The following is a 19,013-nucleotide window of genomic DNA, read 5'->3' as shown; positions in this document are numbered from 1 at the left end:
ATGCCCAGCAAGATTCACAAACTGCCCACAGACCCCAAAGCAAATACGCCTTCTCCCAACATCGCTCCATGGGAATCTGGAGTTCATCAGAAACAGACAAAAGCCAAGAAAAAGGACTCCAGAAATTCAGTGTGACCTTCACCTTCCAGAGAGATGCTCCCCAGAAACCTACAAATATTTCATTGAAACTATTCTTTGAATCTTCTCTCCAAACTCAACTCCTACCGAGCCTGTCAGTCAGGACGGATGTTCAGTTGCTGCCATCACAAAAGTCACCAGGACTGTCTCTTTGGTTTGTTTGATTACAGGAAAATTTTTTATCTCCTGTTGCAGTTGCTGACAAATTAGGTTATTCTCCTGGGGCTTATATCACGTGACTCTGGCCTGCTCTCTGGGGAGAAGCAACTACACATTCCCAAAGCTCTCCCCACAGATTCTACCTTCACCTCCTTTAACACAAACTACTGTCATCATCTCCAATGGATTCTAGTTTCATACAGCTGAGTATCTTTGGGTTCAAACCCTGGTTCCCACCACTGCCCAGCTGTGTGAACTTAGACAAATGACTTCACTTCTCTAGGACTCTATTTTCATAGGTGAAACAGACATGAGAATGGTACCAACCATATAAAACTACAGGGCATATTAAATGAATTCATCCACGTCAAGAATTTAGCAAAACCATAGCCCATGCTGAGCGAGTGATCAATACACTTTTACAAGTTAAAAAACTGGATAAAAGAAAATGCAGATGGTATGGAAGCTGAAAAGAGCATGATGGCTAAGCCACAAGGCTGATTCCATGTTTTCTTCAAATCACTACCAACATCCCACACTATATTCAATCTAAGTCTACATCATATTTCCTCCTTGGACAGATAAACCACTGACTTGAGTAGAGGACACTGCTGGAATGTACTTTTTTCTTTAAAAGGTAATTCTGTCCTAAGCTGGGACAAAAAGACAGGATATACCATTTTTTAAAGCATGTTTTCACGTAATTTTAAAGATTTTTAATTTACTTTATGCTATTTATTTGGGGGGGACGCACCCTGCAGCATTAAAATTAAATTCCAAAATTCCACTTTCCTTGAGGGAACAGCTATTCAACTTCATCAAACATTTTATAATAATGCAAAAGAACACCCTCAAGGGACCTTTTATTCTTCTGACATATCCTGTTTCCTTGTCTCACATGCACATGCCAACTCTAAAGATCTCCATTTAGAGATCGGGTGGAGGTTTAAAAGCCCTCAGAGATTTTAGGAGATTCAAAGGACACAATCTAAGTTATATTTCTGATCCCATCATCTGGTGATAAACCTTGGGTCAGGTAACCTTGTCCTCTGTGCCCCGGGTTAAAGGAATCCACCTGATATCTCATAAGATAATAGGTGAATAAATATAAAGTTATACTCCCACTGCAGAGCCATCGAGTTCTCTAAAAGATTTTACCTATTCATTTCAGAGGTACATTTTTCTCAACACTGCTTGCAAGTCACAGAAGACCACAGCCCAAGGCAGCCAAACTGAACCGATTTTGCCCCCCATTTTTACTCTTAGAGCCAATGACTCGCGTCTTAATTTTTTGCTGTAAAACATTGGAAAAGAACTATGGTGAAAATAGATGACCGATTCACCCTTCACAACATACGCAGAGTCCCTGACTTGCTCGTTCTCCAGAATACTGTCTGGCAGACACCAGTTCTGCTAATGTCACAACCCGGAGCTCATTTTATCAGATGCTTTTTCTTCTTATACATACTTAGAAAAACAAGAGGCTCCATCTTTAAAACATTTACAGAAAAGGTGCACTGGCCTTTTCAAAGAGAACCTTAAGTGAACATGGTCTTAGAACCTAAATTACCCTGAGCTAGCCCACCAGATCTACTCAAAGGCAAGAAATTGTTACAGCTGAAAAAGCTACATTACCAAGAGACACATCCAAGAATCTCAGTGGTTCTCAAGGTCTGAAAATTAATGCCAGAATTCGCCGTCTGCACCTGACTTCATATCCTTGAAGTTGAACTTGGCATCTACTTTTTCGAGAATTCCCAAAGGAGTGAAAATCTTATGCAAATACAGAATACCCAGGATTAATAGGGCAATATTCCGATGATCCCATCCTAACAAGGCAAGTCGTATGCAAAACAGTGGGAAAGCTGCTTCTGATTCTCATCTTCTTAGAAAACTGTAAGTTCAGAACCACTGCCAATACAAACTCTGCTTCTGGACACCAAACAATATATCTACTAGATGTGACAAAAACCCTAGGCAACGTGTCCTTGGCCAAGATACTTCTGTTCCCAAGAGCTCTGTCTGCCTCAGTTAGAAACCATGACACTATGCTATGCTTAGTCACTCAGTTCTGTCCAACTCTTTGTGACCCCATGGACTGTAGCCCGCCAGACTCCTCTGTCCATGGGGATTCTCCAGGCAAGAATACTGGAGTGGGTTGCGATGCCCTTCTCCAGGAGATCTTCCCAACCCAAGAATCGAACCCAGGTCTCCCGAATTGCAGGCAGATTACCGCCTGAACTACCACTGAGCATATATGTGTATATATGTTTTTATAAGGGATTTCCCTGGTGGTCCAATAAAGCTCTGTGCTTCACTACAGGGGACCAAGGTTTGATCTCTGGTAGGGGAACTACGATCCCACATGCTACCCGATTATTTAGAAGGAAACGGCAACCCACTCCAGTATTCTTGCCTAGAGCATGCCATGGACAGAGAAGCCTGGTGGGCTACAGTCCCTGGGGTCTGAGACGGGTATGACTGAAGCATCTGAGCATCCATGCACATGTTTTTATATGTATATATAAACTACATCTACTGATACATATACACACATATGTACACATGCACATCTGTGTGATATATTAATTTCATATATATAAACCAGTTTGAGGCTTTCCTGGTAGTTCAGTTCAGTCACTCAGTCATGTCTGAGTCTTTGCAACCCCATGAACTGCAGCACGCCATGTCTCCCTGTCCATCACCAACTCCCAGAGTCCACCCAAACCCATGTCCATCGAGTCGGTGATGCCATCCAACCATCTCTTCCTCTGTCGTCCCCTTCTCCTCTTGCCCTCAATCTTTCCCAGCATCAGGGTCTTTTCAAATGAGTCAGCTCTTTGCATCAGGTGGCCAAAGTATTGGAGTTTCAGCTTCAGCTTCAGTCCTACCAATGAACACTCAGGACTGATCTCCTTTAGGATGGACTGGTTGGATCTCCTTGCAGTCCAAAGGATTCTCCAGTCTTCTCCAATACCACAGTTCAAAAGCATCAATTCTTTGGTGCTCAGCTTTCTTTATAGTCCAACTCTCACATCCATACATGACCACTGGGAGAACCATAGCCTTGACTAGATGGACCTTTGTTGGCAAAGTAATGTCTCTACTTTTTAATCTGCTGTCTAGGTTGGTCATAACTTTCCTTCCAAGGAGTAAGCGTCTTTTAATTTCATGGCTGCAAAGATCAGACGGTAAAGAATCCATGCCTGCAATGCGGGAGACCCGGGTTTGATCCCTGGGTCAGGAAGATCCCCTGGAGAAGGGAATGGCTACCCACTGCAGATCACTGGAGGATCCTATAAACAGAGGAGTCTGGCCGCCTACAGTCCATAAGGTCAAAAAAAGGACACTGAGCAATGAACCATGCACGCTAATCCAGTTTAAACCAAAAAAATCTCTTTTATGCTTCAGAAGTAACATCTTACCTACTTGTTGTTGAAACACTGGTCACACTCTATACACATCCTTGCCAAAAAACAAGAGCAGGTGGACATTATTCATGTAAAACAGGAGTTACAAAGAGAAAAGTCATATGTTGAGAAACCCTTGGATAGACAACCCAGGAGGCAAGCAGCAGAGCACACGCTAGGATGCGGGGCTCACTCTGGACTCAGATTTTTGTCACAAAGGAAGCAGGTAGCAAGGGCAGGGATCCCAGGCAGAGACTGCAGAGCTGGGCCGAGGGCTGGCTTGGAAGCTTGCAGTAGAAGTCAAGGGAGTTGAGACTGTGTGCCCCCAGACTGGGGGACTGTCATGAGGCCCCTCACCCAGGGGATTTTATAAAAGGTATCGAGAGTTCCTTTTCAACAGATTTACCTAAGCTCAGTTGGGAAAGAATCCGCCTGCAACGCAGGAGACCCTGGTTCAATTCCTAGGTTGGGAAGATCCGCTGGAGAAGAGAAAGGCTACCCACTCCAGTATTCTTGTGGCTCAGCAGGTAAAGAGTCCGCCTGCAATGCATGAGACCTGGGTTCAATCCCTGGGTTGGGAAGATCCCCTGGAGAAGGGAAAGGCTACCCACTCCAGTATTCTGGCCTGGAGAATTCCATGGACTGCACGGTCCATGGCGTCACAAAGAATTGGACATGACTGAGCAACTTTCACTTCACTTCTTCACCTCTCTTAAGGCTTTTTCCCCCTGTGCCCAATAAACTTTTTTCAAAGCATGGGATCAGCAGCAGCAAGAAGGCGGCAGTAAATACAAGCCAGTGACCGGTAAGAAATAACTGGGCAATACTCCCCTCTCTGCTGGGCTCATCTTCACCTGGGATTCCTCCCAAACTGGCCAGACCTGGGACCAGAGTGAGGGTGCTTCCCTGCTCTATGCTCCGAGCCTCCCAGCCTGCAGGGTGACCAGCCTTTAGGTGGAGGCTGGACCTCGTCTGTTCCATTTCTCTGGTCACACCTCCCAGCCAGATGAGTCCTCGCTGCTGCCAACACCATGTACCCAACAAGTCAGGGCACTTTCCCTGCCCTTGGACGTCTTGTGTGCTAAGTCACTTAGCACCGTAGCCCACCAGGCTCCTCTGTCCATGGGATTCTCGAGACAAGAATACTGGAGTGGGTTGCTATGCCCTCCTCCAGGGGATCTTCCTGACCCAGGGATCGAACTTGCATTTCTTAGCTCTCCTGCATTGGCAGGTGGGTACTTTACCACAAGTGCCACCTGGCTTACATCAAAAATACCCCCCCCCTTCCATCCCATCCTGCCGAGATACTGATGGATGACCAGAATATCTTGTCACTCTCTTATTCAGCATCCCAAGTCGAGGTTCTAAAGAACTCCAACACTGCTCACCTGGCTGTTCCATATGGGGGCTGTCACATGTGTGACCTTGAAAGTCTAGCTATCAAGTCACTGATTTCATGAAGCTTCTGTCTCAGGGAAAGCAATGACGAACAGGAATCTGCTGCTTGGTGAGCAAGGGTTCAAATGCACTAGGTCTGAGCGAATCTACCTCAAAGGGCTTGAGACGGAGTCACCAATCAAAACATTTTTTGACAGCAGCAGTAAAATAGACTGCAAGGGGTAAACTAGGAGGGCCACGAGACTCTGAGTTCCCAGCAGCCATGGGACAGAGTAACTTACTACGCAAACAACTGCTGGCCTCAGAATGATAAGGGATGTTGGCACGGGTATTAAAAGGGTAACAGTCCACTGGAATATTGCTCCGCAATAAAATGGAACTCGTGATGCACACCACATGGATGGGTCTCAAGACAAGTAAGTGGAAAATGCCAACCCCAGAGAATTTACACACTGGTTGATTTATGTAACAGTCTCGAATGAGAAAGGTATAGAGAACAGATTAGTGGTTACGAGGGACTGGGGGAAGGCTGGGACTATTTCTCATGGGGTAGAATGGAGCAAGGGAAAGTTCTGCATCATGGTTGTGCTGGTGGCTTCACGAATCTATAGATGTGGTAACATAACCTAGAATTATACATGTGCACATACAGATGAATGGATGTAAAAAATCTGAATGAGATCTGCAAACCGTACCCTGATGCTGGGAAAGACTGAGGGCAGGAGAAGAAGGGACGACAGAGGATGAGATGGTTGGATGGCATCATCAACTCAATGGACATGAATTTGAGCAAACTCCGGGAGATGGTGAAGGACAGGGAGGCCTAGTGTGCTGCAGTCCATGAGGTTGCAAACAGGCAGACACAACTGAGTGAGCAAAAACAGCAAACCGTACCAATGACAATTTCCTGCTTTTGATTCCGTACTACTGTTACCTATTGTTATATAAGACATCACTCCCAAGAAAGCTGGGTGACAGGTACACAGGGCCTCTCTGGGCTGTTCTGGCAACATCTGAGTCTATATTGCAAAAAAACAAAGCATGCCGGAGTGAGACTATATGAAACAGACAGGGAGAAAGCAATAGATATAATTTACCTCAACATGTTCTCAAAACTTTAAAAAAATATGGCCTCCTTTTATCCTAGCAGAGAACAACAGTTAGTTTGATAACACAGTATAATAAACATTTCTCTAGTGATCTAAGCAGAGGACTTTGGGAACACGAGGTAAAATGCTAGGAGGGAGACCAACAAAAGCCTTAGGGCAGAGAGTACAGTTGGAAGTGAATATTCCCACCAGATGGAACAACACAACTTAGACAATGTGCATGTATGCTGTCGTGTCCGACTCTTTGTGACCCCATGGACTGTAAGCCTACCAGAGGCTCATCTATCCATGGACTTCTCCAGGCAAGAAAACTGGAGTGAGTTGCCATTTCCTACTCCAAGTTTAGATGATAAACCAATTCTAAGTGTCCACATCACACGGGGAGAGTTAGGATCCTAAATAGAATAAAATTGCAATACTGATAAACGTGTGCTTCCCCATCACCCAAACAGACCAAAAAAAAAAAGGCAATCAGGAATGGATATAAACAAAGAAGGGTGAAAAAAATGCTGGCAAGATCCAAATTTAAACTGTGGCCATACAAATGGTAAAGCATCTGCCTACAATGCGGGAGACCGGGGTTCAATCCCTGGGTCGGGAAGATCTCCTGGAGAAGGAAATGGCAACCCACTCCAGTATCCTTGACTGGAAAATCCCATGGACAGAGGAGCCTGGCGGGCTACAGTCCATGGGGCCAGCAAAGAGTCGGACACGACTGAGCAACCTCACTTCACTTCACTTCACAAGATCATGGCCATGGTACAAGGGTTCTCCACTAGAGCGATTCTGCACCCCTTTCCTACCCAGGAAAGAAAGTGAAAGTGTGAGTCACTCAGTCACGTCGGACTCTTTGCAACCCCATGGACCATAGTCCGCCAGGCTCCTCTGTCCATGGAATTCTCCAGGCAAGAATACCAGAGTCCAGAGCCAGTCCCTTTCTCCAGGGAATTCTCCCGACTCAGGGATCAAACCTGAGTCTCCTGCATTGCAAGTGAATTGTTTACCATCTGAGCCACCAGGAAAGGACCAGAGGCCAGGGATGCAGCTCAACACCCTCCAAAGCACAGGACAGCCCCACGCTACTATAACTAACCCGGCTGAAATGTCAAGGGTGCTGAGGTTGAGAAGGCCTACAAAGAGGGTGCACTTGCCCACCTCTGAAAATCTGAGGCTGAAATCTACAGAAGGGCTGTACAAACCCTAAAAGAACAAACTGTGGGCAGAGATAAACAGAAGCAGATCCGCACTAAACGACAATGGTATGCACTGTAAAAGGTGGAGGGTCATGTCCACAAAGCATTCAACACGTCTATCTCGAAGTCCATGGAAAGATTTCCTGGGGGTAATTAATAAAAATAATAAGCCTTAGGACCTCCTTGGTGGTCCGGTGATTAGGAATCTGCTTGCCAAGGCAGGGGACCTGGGTTCAGTCCCTGCTCTGGGAACAGTCCACATGCCTCAGGGCAGCTAAGACTGTGAGCCACAACTACTGAATCCCGCAAGCTCTAGAGCCTGCAGCTAGAGAAAGCCCATGCACAGAAACGAAGACCCAGCGCAGCCAAAGATAAATAAGTTTAAGAAATAATAATAAGCCTTAAAGTCACTCACACACACACACACACACACACACACACACACACACACACACACACACACACACACACACACACACACACACACACACACACACACACACACACACCCCTCGACAGTGTTGCGTGTTACCTAAACCCCTACAGTTGGAACCACCCCCACATAACTGTTACAGCCCAGGGTTAATTCACAAGGATACTTAAAATGCAAAGGAATGAGAACTCAAAGAAAAATTCATATAAAAATTCCCCAAACAAATAGCCAATGGCTCCCCAGGCAGCATGAAGTCAGGACCCTGTGTGTGCTTTGGTCTTAAATGAACATCAGGAACCACGCTGGGATTTTCTGGGTTTGAATGTGGATAAACATCCCCCTAGTAATTAACTGAGAGAACGCCTCCCTCCTCCAGTCTGGCTCAGAGAAGAACCCAACCCACCAGTAGACACAGAAATCAAGTATCATGTGTTTCCCCTGTGAAACAAGGCATGTCATCAAGACTCTAATAAGCCCCTACTATCACAGGTACGTCATGACAGGCTGGTTCAGCTGTGCCTGCTCCAAGATGCACAGACACCTCTCAGAAAGCTTTTCTGCCAAACAGTCTAAGTAAACATGTGCAAACCCTATGAGCCAACATCTCCACTCCCGGAAAATCTAACCTCAAGAAATAATCAGGCAAGCGTGCAATGAGCTGGGTGTAAGAATGTATGTGTGCTATTTTCTATAAGAGCAAGCACCGAGAAAAACACCTAAAATGGACAACACAGGAATGCGTGCCCAGGAAGACAGGCAGGACCACTGAGATCAGACACCCAGGACACCTGCCTTGGACTATTGGCTTTAGAGTAGAGCCCTGTACATCACAAAAACGGGAAAAAGAGAAAAAAGAGGTTAACAAACAGAAGTTCCTCAAATAAAGAGTGAAACCAATCTTTGGTGGAAAATTATTAATTCTGAACTTGCAGTAGCAGCGATCATTTGATATAAACTCTTGCTTACTATAAATAATAGTAGCAAAAGCTTTCAAAACCCCAACGAACCTAATTTGGCCACTTCACTTTTTAAAAATTGTGGTTTGTTTTTTTTTTTCTTAGAGAAAAATTTCTTCAAATAGAAACTATCAATACATGTGAAACATGCAACAAAATTGGTATTTTCAGGAAATGTAAGGAAATAAAAACATTTACATGACTAGGAAGAAAGATTAACACATGCATAATCCCTTAATACATCTTTATATATAAACTATTTTCTGGCCAAGATATGTTAAGATTTAGTCTCATCTAAAAACAGATTTTTAATGAATTACTTCTGCTTTCAGTTTTCTTTATAATATACACAAGATTGAAAAGTTTGAGGAATATTTTCAGAAATAGTGGCAATTCACAATATTATTTACATGACTCATAGAATAAAACTATAACACTGTGTACTTCTTGCACTATCAATAACCTATATCAGGTAATCTCATTCCTTCTTTTTAACCTAAATATTGCTATAGGAATTTTGTTGACAGTACCAACAACTACTGTCTGCCTTAGCAAACCCAGCCCTCCCCAAACTGAAATGAACTAAAGAACCACAGTGACTCAAGAAAGGTCTTCTACTTTAGTGTTACTGTCAGTAAAACAAGTTATTGTGAAAATCTTGACTGCAACCATATAATTAATGATTCTACTGAAATATGGGCAAGAAAAGCAGGTCTGTGGAAAATTTACTATGGAGCATATGTCTATTATTCATGCAAACATCACTTGTCCATCAACAGAACACCCACACACATGCCAACTATAATTATCTTTGTTCATCTTTGATGATCTGACTTTCGGCAAGAAAACACATAGCTTTTTTTATTTTTTTCGTATATTTTTTATTACATCACAATGAAGGTATATCTGTCAAGGCAGGAGATTAGAAGACACTTATTTACCAATTTGGTAGCTTGATTTACAACATATATTTAGAGATGTCATACAGGGTGTGCATTCATACTCTTATCCCTGGCCCTGAAAACGATGGGGGCTGCCTGAATACACACAAGATTCTTAAGATCTAAAGCTTCTCTCAAGTAAGTGAAAAACACTGCATATGTGGTTTCACAGAAACAGATACAGAGGCAAACAGAACACTAACAGTAAGACCAAGGAAGTTTTTATCCTTTGTTCACGGCATTTTCTACATTTTCTAAACATGGTACAAACTCTTTGCAGGATAAAGGGGGAAAAAATGAATCTAAGAATGACACGGAAAAGTAATATACTGTATCTATGTTTATCAAGGCTTTTTTTTCTTAAGCAGGAATATTCCTAAATACGGATATATTTCTAGTAACCCAATTTAAGTAAATGAAGCTGATAAACCCAAAAATCAACAGTAGCCACACACACAAGCATGCAACCTACTAGAAAAGCTTCTTTTAAAATAGACCTTTTTTTAATTCTTGAAATTTTCTTTTTTAATACTTTTGTGAATGGAATTCCTTTCTTATTTACTTTCAGATAGTTCAATGCTAGCATAAAGAAATTGTTATTTTTTGTATATTGATCCTGTATCTTGCAACCTTGCAAAATTCACTTATTAGTTCTAACATAATTGAATACATACATATATACAATTTTAGGATTATCTATATGAAAAGAAAGTGAAAGTCGCTCAGTCGTGTCCGACTCTTTGCAACCCCATGGACTGTAGCCTGTCAGGTCCCTCTGTCCATGGAATTCTCCAGGCCAGAATACTGGAGTGGGTAGCTGTTCCCTTCTCCAGGGGGTCTTCCCAACCCAGGGACTGAACCCAGGTCTCCTGCTCGGCAGGCGGATTCTTTACCAACTGAGCCACCAGGGAAGGGCCCTAGGATTATCTATATATAAAAGTATGAAAGCTTTTCATTTCTTTTCCTTGCCTTATCACACTGGCTGGTTTTAACAAAGCAGACCACATGAGCAGAGACACTACAAAGAGGTACTTCTCTCTCCACAACACATGTCACTGTTAATGGATACTGCTTACAGGTTATTAACTGACCCCCAAAAATGACACACAAGAACTACGGGATTCTTGTGGAACCCAGTATTAGGTAAGAGGCCAAGTGAAAAAGCTACTGTCCACGACACCAGTCAAACCTCATCTTACCTTGCCCTTTAATCACTGACAGGTAATCAAGATAAATATTCCATCCCCAAAGCACAAAAATTCAACTTTACCTACCTTTTCTAATATAAATCTTTAAAAAAAATAATAATAATAATTATCATAATGTTAAATGCCTGTATACAGAAGCAATTTTCATCCCGGAAGAATGGATCCTAAATCTGGGGGGAAGGTAAAACTGTGAAATAAATGCCTAACTGCCATCTGGTCGTCTCCTGCTCTGGCCACGTTTCAACAGATGCGTCATGGCTTTGCCACAAGGACTCTGACACTTTTTCCTATAACTAGCAAAGTCAGATGATGTGATGTCATGCAACATGAGAGGGTAGGTTTAAATTGGGAGTTTTGTACATTAAGCCTGGCAGACACATTTTCCGAACAGCTCTTAGCAAAGCAGAAAAATGTTTTATTCAAGGATGCTCTTTGGAAAACGTTCCACTCCACTGTCAATGATAAGTCCCCTCACAAACATTTCATAAGCGAACAAGTAAAACAACAGACACAGGGGCAGTCTGGAAAGTAGCCAGAATCTTTAATCGAAAGAAGATTCCATCAGAAAACCTCCAAGAGGAACTGATAACTTGAGAGTTAGAACTGAGGAGACAAATGAGTTCTACCCTTTCTTTTAATTAAAAAAAGAAAAAAAAAAAAAAAAGAAACGAAACTTCTCAAAACTCTAGTTTTCTAAGTGCCTTATCATCTAAATCTCCCTACCATCCTCATGAGCTTGGGGCCTGCAGCTTTAGATGCTATATTTTATGAGGATACATGTCCTTCCTGAGTAAAAAAGCACACCAAATAAAAATTAGGGGCATGCTCAAAAGCCGATGAACATTTTCCTGCTGGGTTTGCAGAGTTTCTGGGGGGTGTGGGTCACTTGTTTTCCCAAGCCTCCAAGCAGTTTTCAACTCAAAACTTATTTACTAACTGCCTAAGGTCGAAGGTACATCATCAAAGAAACAGTGATGCAAGCATAATACAAATGACACCAACGGGAAAGGAAAGCATGGCAGTGAAGAGCCCAGAGGTCCTGGAGACAGCCTGTCTGGGTTCAAAGCCTGGCCATCGCTGTGTGACCTTGGGCTAATTACTCAACCTCTCTGTGCCTCATTTTCCTCATTGACGGAGCCCTACTCATAAGGTTATTACTTACTTACTGGACGAATTACTGAATGTAAAGTGCTCAGAAACATGCCGGGCACATAGCACTCAATAAACTGCAGAAGTACTTTTCACTGTCTTCAAAGAATTATAAAACGCTTCATAATCAAAAGGAAAAGTTAGAACCATCTCCCCTCCTGACATTAAAAAAAAGAATCTGTACTTAAGAGGAAAATAACAGCTACACAGGATAGCATCCCATGGTAGAGGACTTTTGATAAAACTTATAAATCAAATACTTAACTTTTCAAGACTACGCATTTGAGAAAGAAGAAAAAAATCAAAGCCTCTAGCTAAAAGAGGGTAAATTCCTAACAGTTCAGTTCACTTGCTCAGTTGTGTCCGACTCTTTGCGACCCCATGATCCGCAGCACGCCAGGCTTCCCTGTCCATCACCAACTCCCAGAGTTCACCCAAACTCATGTCCATTGAGTCGGTGATGCCATCCAACCATCTCATCCTCTGTTGTCCCCATCTCCTCCTGCCTTTAATCTTTCCCAGCATCAGGGTCTTTTCCAATGAGTCAGTTCTTCACATCAGGTGGCCAAAGGATTGGAGTTTCAGCTTCAACATCAGTCCTTCCAATGAACACCCAGGTCCTAACACAACCAGGACAGAAAGAAAGAGAGCCAAGTCCACAGGAAAGAGAGGAGTGACCATGAACTAGACCTGTGGGGATGGTTCCAAAAAAGGAGCGAGACAGCAGGACATCAGATCGGCAGAGAGGACAGGACAGACAAAGGTACGGTGTAGGCCAGGTAATAGATCCTGTGGAATCCAATTCACAGAGGGGAAAAGAATAAAGAGTTGCCAAACCAGGAAGTCTTGGAAACCAGACTAAGAATGTGAACTTGACTTTATAAGCAATGTAGACATGTTTCTGACAGCATTCTGGAACATCAGCCAGACATGTATTGGTCAAAAGGAAGAAAATAAATGCAGTCCAATACCAGAAATGACACTGGAGACAGCCCCAAAGCCAAGATTTCCCTGCCCCATTGAGGACTGGAGTTTCAGTCACCATCAGACGCCACTTGTTCTTAATTTCCAAGTTACTCTAACCTTGTATTATAACTCACCTACCAAGTGCCAAGTGCCTTGTAAACCTTATCTTGAATTCTCTTAATAGCCATGCAAGGTCAACACTATTATGCTCACTTATAGACAACAGAACTTGGGCACACTCTGGGAGAGAGTGAGGGACAGGGAGGCCTGGCATGTTGCAGTCCATGGAGTCAAAAAGAGTCGGGACGCGATTTAGCGACTAAACACCACCACAGACAGAGAAATGAAGCCCTGGAAGGTCAGATAACCTGACTGAGAGCCTGTAAGTGCGGAGGGGGTGTGCAGCCAAGCTCCCAAAGCCCACATCTTTTCTACTGTTACTGATGAGGTGCTTTCATCCAACCTAGGGGCATGGCAGGCCCCAGGAGTGAGGCCCAGCTTCCGGCAGACTTCCCAGACGGCTCCTGCTTGAGTGCACGTGTGTGTTAGTTTCATCTCCAACTCTCTGGGACCCCATGGACTGCAGCCCACCAGGCTCCTCTGTCCATGGGATTCTTCAGGCAAGAATACTGGAATGGGTTGCCATTTCCTTCTCCAGGGGATCTTCCCGACCCAGAGGTAGAACCTGGTCTCCTGCACTGCAGGTAGATTCCTTACCATCTGAGCCATCAGGGCAGCTGGAGTGCTCCCTGCAAATCAATGACCTGAGAGCATCACCCAGCAGTCACCCTGAATGCAAAATTTTGAAACCCATTTATAGAAGGTATCCTATGTCCCCCTGCCCAATCTCCACAAAAGAGCACATTCAAGGTGCCTGTCCTTAAAGGTGACCCCACTTAAAAGGCTGTTGGAAAAGCAAACACACCGCCCTCTCTCTGTCCGGCTCTGGTTAAACAGTGCCCGCCCCGCCTACGCTGCTCTGGGCCTGACCTGGGGAGAGGTGAGCACCCAAAGGGCCAGGGCTCCCTGCTCACCGCTGCTCCTGCAGCTTTGCTGTTCCCAGCCTGGTCGGGCACTGAGACTTCCCTGGTGGTCCAGTGGCTAAGACTCCGCACTCCCAATGCAAGGGACCTGGGTTCAATCCCTGATCAGGGAACTAGATCCCGAATGCTGCAACTAAAGATTCTGCATGCCCTGACTGAGATCCCATATGCCTCAACTGAGATCTGGTGCAGTCAAATAATTTTTTTTTTCATTTTTAAAAAATTAAAAGAAAGGGCAGGGCACTGTGACTTCACTGCAAGACAAGAAGACACCAGGGAATGCTCTGATTTCATTTGACGGTCGTCAAAGGGGTCACCTGCAGCATGCAGTGGGACAAGGAAGCCCTGAGTGCTTGCCTTTGCCCTTGAGGGATGATTGTGGGGGGAGGGCTGCCAAAAACAAGAGTCTTCAGTTTTGTTTTGCTTTTGTACCAAGACCAAAAAAAAAAAAAACCACCAATAAGATGCAGGGAAAAAAAAAAAGGCGGGGGAGAAATAGGCTCAAGAACTCGTTTCAGTTTAAAATAACTATCTGAGTTCCAGGAAACAACCAAACCTAAGAGTCCCTTCCAAATTAAGTGGAAATAAGAAAGATGCTTCCACTTAATACCTTGAGAGGTGGGTTTGTTCCCGCCCAGGCTGAACCAGACTGAGAAGGAGGTACAGCTGGAATGTTTTCCACTGACAATGTAGTCCTTAAAACATCAATCCTGCTTTATGTGTTTATGAGTATCTCACTTGTGTACGTTTTACATTTTCTGAAAATCAAAGTGTTCACATGTGTCCTATTAATAACCCTGAGAAGATCTTTCACTTGATCAGCCATTATGCCACGCCTGTTCCTACAACAGAAGACAGAGAAGTCCAGCTCATTTAAGGTCCAGCCGGCACTGACTGGCCTTTCCAGTATTGTAGGCACTCTACCCAGCCCTGGAGGAAAAGAGCAGCCACTTCAAAACATCAACACATCTGCGTGGTAGTCATGCCACTTTTCCGAGTTGAGCCTTTTCACTTTTAAAAGTGCATCTGGTTTCAGACACACGTAACCTTAGGTTCTTCCTTAGGTCAATTTTTGAACAGCTTACCTCTAAACGTTGAAAAGGCAAATTTCCCAGAAGTGTGCACACAGTTCACTCGAGAGAAGTCAGAAAGATCTAAGACACAGCATGAAGAAACGGAAACGCAGTTGGGGAGCCTGAAGCCCTCAGTTTCTCCAACCCATGGGTACACTGTGAAGTCAGGAGCCATCAGCTGCTGGGCACAAACCTCATGGGCTTCCAGCTGAGCGGCAGCCCGATGCTACTTAGAGCAGACAAGAAGGCTGTGTCTGCAACACACAAGGAATTAATTCCACAAGGAACTGATCCAGGGGTCTAGCTCAGTGATTCTCAATTGAGAGTGATTTTGCCCCCCGTGGCTCATCTGGCATCATCTGAAGACACTTCGGTTGCCATGACTTGTGGATGCTACTGATATCTAGTGAGTTGAGACCAGGGAGGCTGCTCAACACCCCACGATACACAGGACAGATTCCCCCCATCAAAGAACTGACTGACCCAGAATGTCAATGGTACCCAGCTTGAGAAACTCTCACTCTAAATGGCAGCTGCTAGTCACAAGGAGCTCTTGTTTCCTTGCTATTTGGCCCTTCACACAGAAAGCTAATACATGCGACATAATTTTTTTTTCCAATTGTTAACATTAGCTTCAAACTGCTGTCTGACAAGCAACAAGTTATTATGCCTAAATCACGAAGGGAAAAGGTACCAAAGAACAGGACATCACTTGGCAATACAAAAGGCCCTTCAAATCTGCTGTCCTTGGAAATATATCACTTCCACACTTACTCTTCCTGCTCTAACAGGACATTACAAGATGTTCTTCGCTGGACAATTTCACAAAAGGGTGCTCTAAGATACTTAAGAGAGACAGGGTCTATGGTAGAGGAGTGTGTCCCCAAAGAACACAACACTGCAGAGCCAGTCTGGCCCTGCTGACTTCCCATCCAAAGTAACTGGTTAGGGGAGGAACTCTGATTAGAAATGAATATTGACTAGAAATCAATTAATCAGAAATTTCTGATTAGAAATTAACATTGCACTACAAATACATCACAAGAGTAAAAGTATAACTTTAAGCCCATAAAAATTTCCCCTAGCTACTAAAATCACCAGCAACAGAGGATAAAGGCTGTGGGTTCTGTAACCACCTCTTCAACCTTGGGCAAGGATCAACGTCTTTGGGTTAAGACTTTTTCACCTAGGACAGGCAGGGAATGGAGAAGTTGATCACTGCAGGCCAAATTCAATATTATGTTAATCGTGGATATAAAATCCAACAACCAGGTCTTCTTACACTGGACAAAAGTGTATTGTAAGGAGAGAGTTATTTCCAAGTCCAAGGGTAGGATCCAGGGCAGGAGGCTGCGGCTGTTCCACGTTATCCTGCAGTTCTCCCCACGTGCACTAGGGGGCAGAGTTCTTCCAAAGGGGGGTCACTAGCCTCCTCCGCGGTCCACAGACAAGCTTCATGGGGACCCGGACCCCAACAAATCGAACACAAATTCTGTGTCTCATCAAATTTCCTAAGAGATTCACAACACAAAAGCAAAATAAGGGCCTCCTTCCTGCCACCAAAAAAAAAAAAAAGTTAAGAATTAGTGTCCCGCAGGCAGAGCCTCAGGTTTTCTTACAGATGAAAGCAATTAAACATAGTCCGCTGGTCTTTCATCACTGGTTAACCTGCAACTCCTGCAGAACGTTCTGGTGCCTTCTTACAGGCATGAAAACAAAGGTCTATGGATTAGGAAACGCTAGCCTCACAATTATAGTGTTCTTTTTTTAAGTCGAAATATGCATTAATGAATAATTAATTACTTTCCAATTGGCTTTTCATCATGAATGTAGGCATCACACCTGAGAAGCCACTTTTGGGGGAAAAAAATGGATATTACTATTACACAAGAATATACCACTTTGGCCATTATAGACTATTTATATTATGGTAAGTGGGCACCTGGAAAGTACAATGCCTTGAAATAATAAATCCAATTAACTCTGATAAAGCCAGATAGCCAACACAGAGGCAAACCCTCACCAATCTAAATTGCTGGAAGGTTCCAAAACTGTCCTGGGTTTACAAGTCATCCCCTGGCTTTCAATGAAAGTCACATCAGACTCCTTAAGCTAACTAAGTTTACTTTGAGCCACTTCAAACCTCAAACTTAAATAGAATTTGTTAAATAAACACAACCAAGAAAGGATAGGGAGCCAAGAAACCACAGTAACGCTCGATCCCAGAGAAAAAAGAAAAAAAAAAAAAAGGTTCTCAAGTCAAGGGTTTCAAGTAACCGTGGTGTCCCGCCCTCAATGACCCTAAAAGGAACATCAGTTCCATCTCTCAAAATAACCAAAGTGCGCCCTAAACGATTTTCTTTACATTCGAATTCAAAATCTGCCAAGGACAGTCAGCACAAACATGTGATCTTTTGATCTCACGCTCTGGAAAGATCTCAAAGCCTGAAGGAGCACTTCTTGGGGAGCACTGCAACCTACACTCCAAAGGTCCCACGGGCGGAGAACTCAAGTCAACGACTGAACGCTCGCCGCCCCCTTCTCACACTTCATTAAGCGTCTCCTCTGGAAGCGTTTGCGTCCCTCTCACAGGAAGCCGGCACGTTTTGCAAAGGAAATACCAGACCAGACCTTTCTTGGAGAAAAGGCAAGTCCCCGATGAGCCTTTTCATGGGGTTTCCCGCACCCCGGCAGCGGGGCGGGCAGCCCTCCCGTCAGGGCCCCTCGTCCGCCCGCTCAACTCGCCCGGGGCGCCGCGGGACAGCCGGTGAGCCAGCCGCCCCTGCGCCAGGACGCTCACCTTCGCGGCATCCCGGAGCCAAACGAGAGCGCGGGACAAAATAAAAACCCGACCCGGCTTACTCAGCCATGAGACTCACCCCCGCCCCCCGGGGCTCGATTTCTGGCGACTCCCCGAAAGTTTCGCCCTCTCGGGCTTAGCGCGCGCGGTAGCGGGTGTGCGCGCGGCGCCGGGGGCGCATCTCTTCCCTCCCCGGAGGCCAGGTCCCCGGCAGGAAGGGAGCCCGCGCCCGCCCTCCCGGCCGCGAGCTCACTCACCTCGGGGAAGAAGTTGTCCATTGTTCCCCGTGCGCTCCCCAACTTGCCAGAGTCCGGCTCCCAGCTCTCGCGGAAGTCAATGCAGCCCAAGGTCCGGGGGAACCATGCGTGTCAAGGCGCGACTCCCAGAAACTCGAGCCCACGGGGCTCCCCCGCTGCCATCTCCGTCTCCCACTTCTCGGCTTTCGCACCTTTTGTTTGCCCAAACCCCAGACTCTTAACGCATCCGTCCCAACTGCAGCCTTTGTCTCCTCGGGCTCCAAGTTCCTCACTCCTGGGCGCAGCGCTCGCGAGCGGAGAACAGCTGGTGGCACATTCTTCCCCGGGGTTGGGGGAGGGCGGCGGGGGGCGGCTGGGGAGCGCGCCCCACTCCCTCTGCACTCCGGCCCGAGGCGCTCAGGGCGGGCAGGAGAACAGCGGCCACAGAGCGAGCCCCGGAGGTGGTTCTCCCAGCTCGAGCGCCGCGGCGGTGAGGATTCGGCGCCCGGAGCTCACCGGCTCACAGTCACACCGAGACTCGCGGACAGGGGCTCACGGCCCGCCCCGCCCTCTCGTCCGGGCCCGCCCACTCGCTCGTCTCGCCCCGCCCAGTACCGAGCCCCGCCCACCCAGCCGGCCCACCCGAGGCTCGTTGGCCACGCCCTGCCCCTCCGGGAGCCCCGCCCTCAGCACGCCCCTACCCGCGCTTCCGCCAGGTTAGGCCTCGCCCGGCCGGCGCGCCCCGCCCCCAACTTCGCCCAGGCCCCGCCCACTCCGCGCCTCGGACCGCCGCGGGCTCAG

At 45.6% G+C, this 19,013-nt stretch overlaps 1 protein-coding gene across 2 annotated transcripts in view; it reads right to left on the bottom strand.

Moving 5' to 3' along the window:
• The window catches only part of MYO10 (myosin X), a 256,083-nt gene extending 237,341 nt beyond the window's left edge, over positions 1-18,742 (bottom strand). For both annotated transcript variants that reach the window (XM_043489225.1, XM_043489226.1), the window contains exon 1: positions 18,234-18,742. In XM_043489225.1, the coding sequence (XP_043345160.1) occupies positions 18,234-18,254 (21 nt within the window). In that variant the 5' untranslated portion in view covers positions 18,255-18,742. The remainder of the gene's footprint in view (positions 1-18,233) is intronic.
• Positions 18,743-19,013: the final 271 nt, after the last annotated feature.

Source organism: Cervus canadensis, chromosome 16 (genome assembly GCF_019320065.1).
Source record: "Cervus canadensis isolate Bull #8, Minnesota chromosome 16, ASM1932006v1, whole genome shotgun sequence".
Classification (NCBI taxonomy): domain Eukaryota; kingdom Metazoa; phylum Chordata; class Mammalia; order Artiodactyla; family Cervidae; genus Cervus; species Cervus canadensis.
This window is presented reverse-complemented; position numbering and strand designations above follow the sequence as displayed.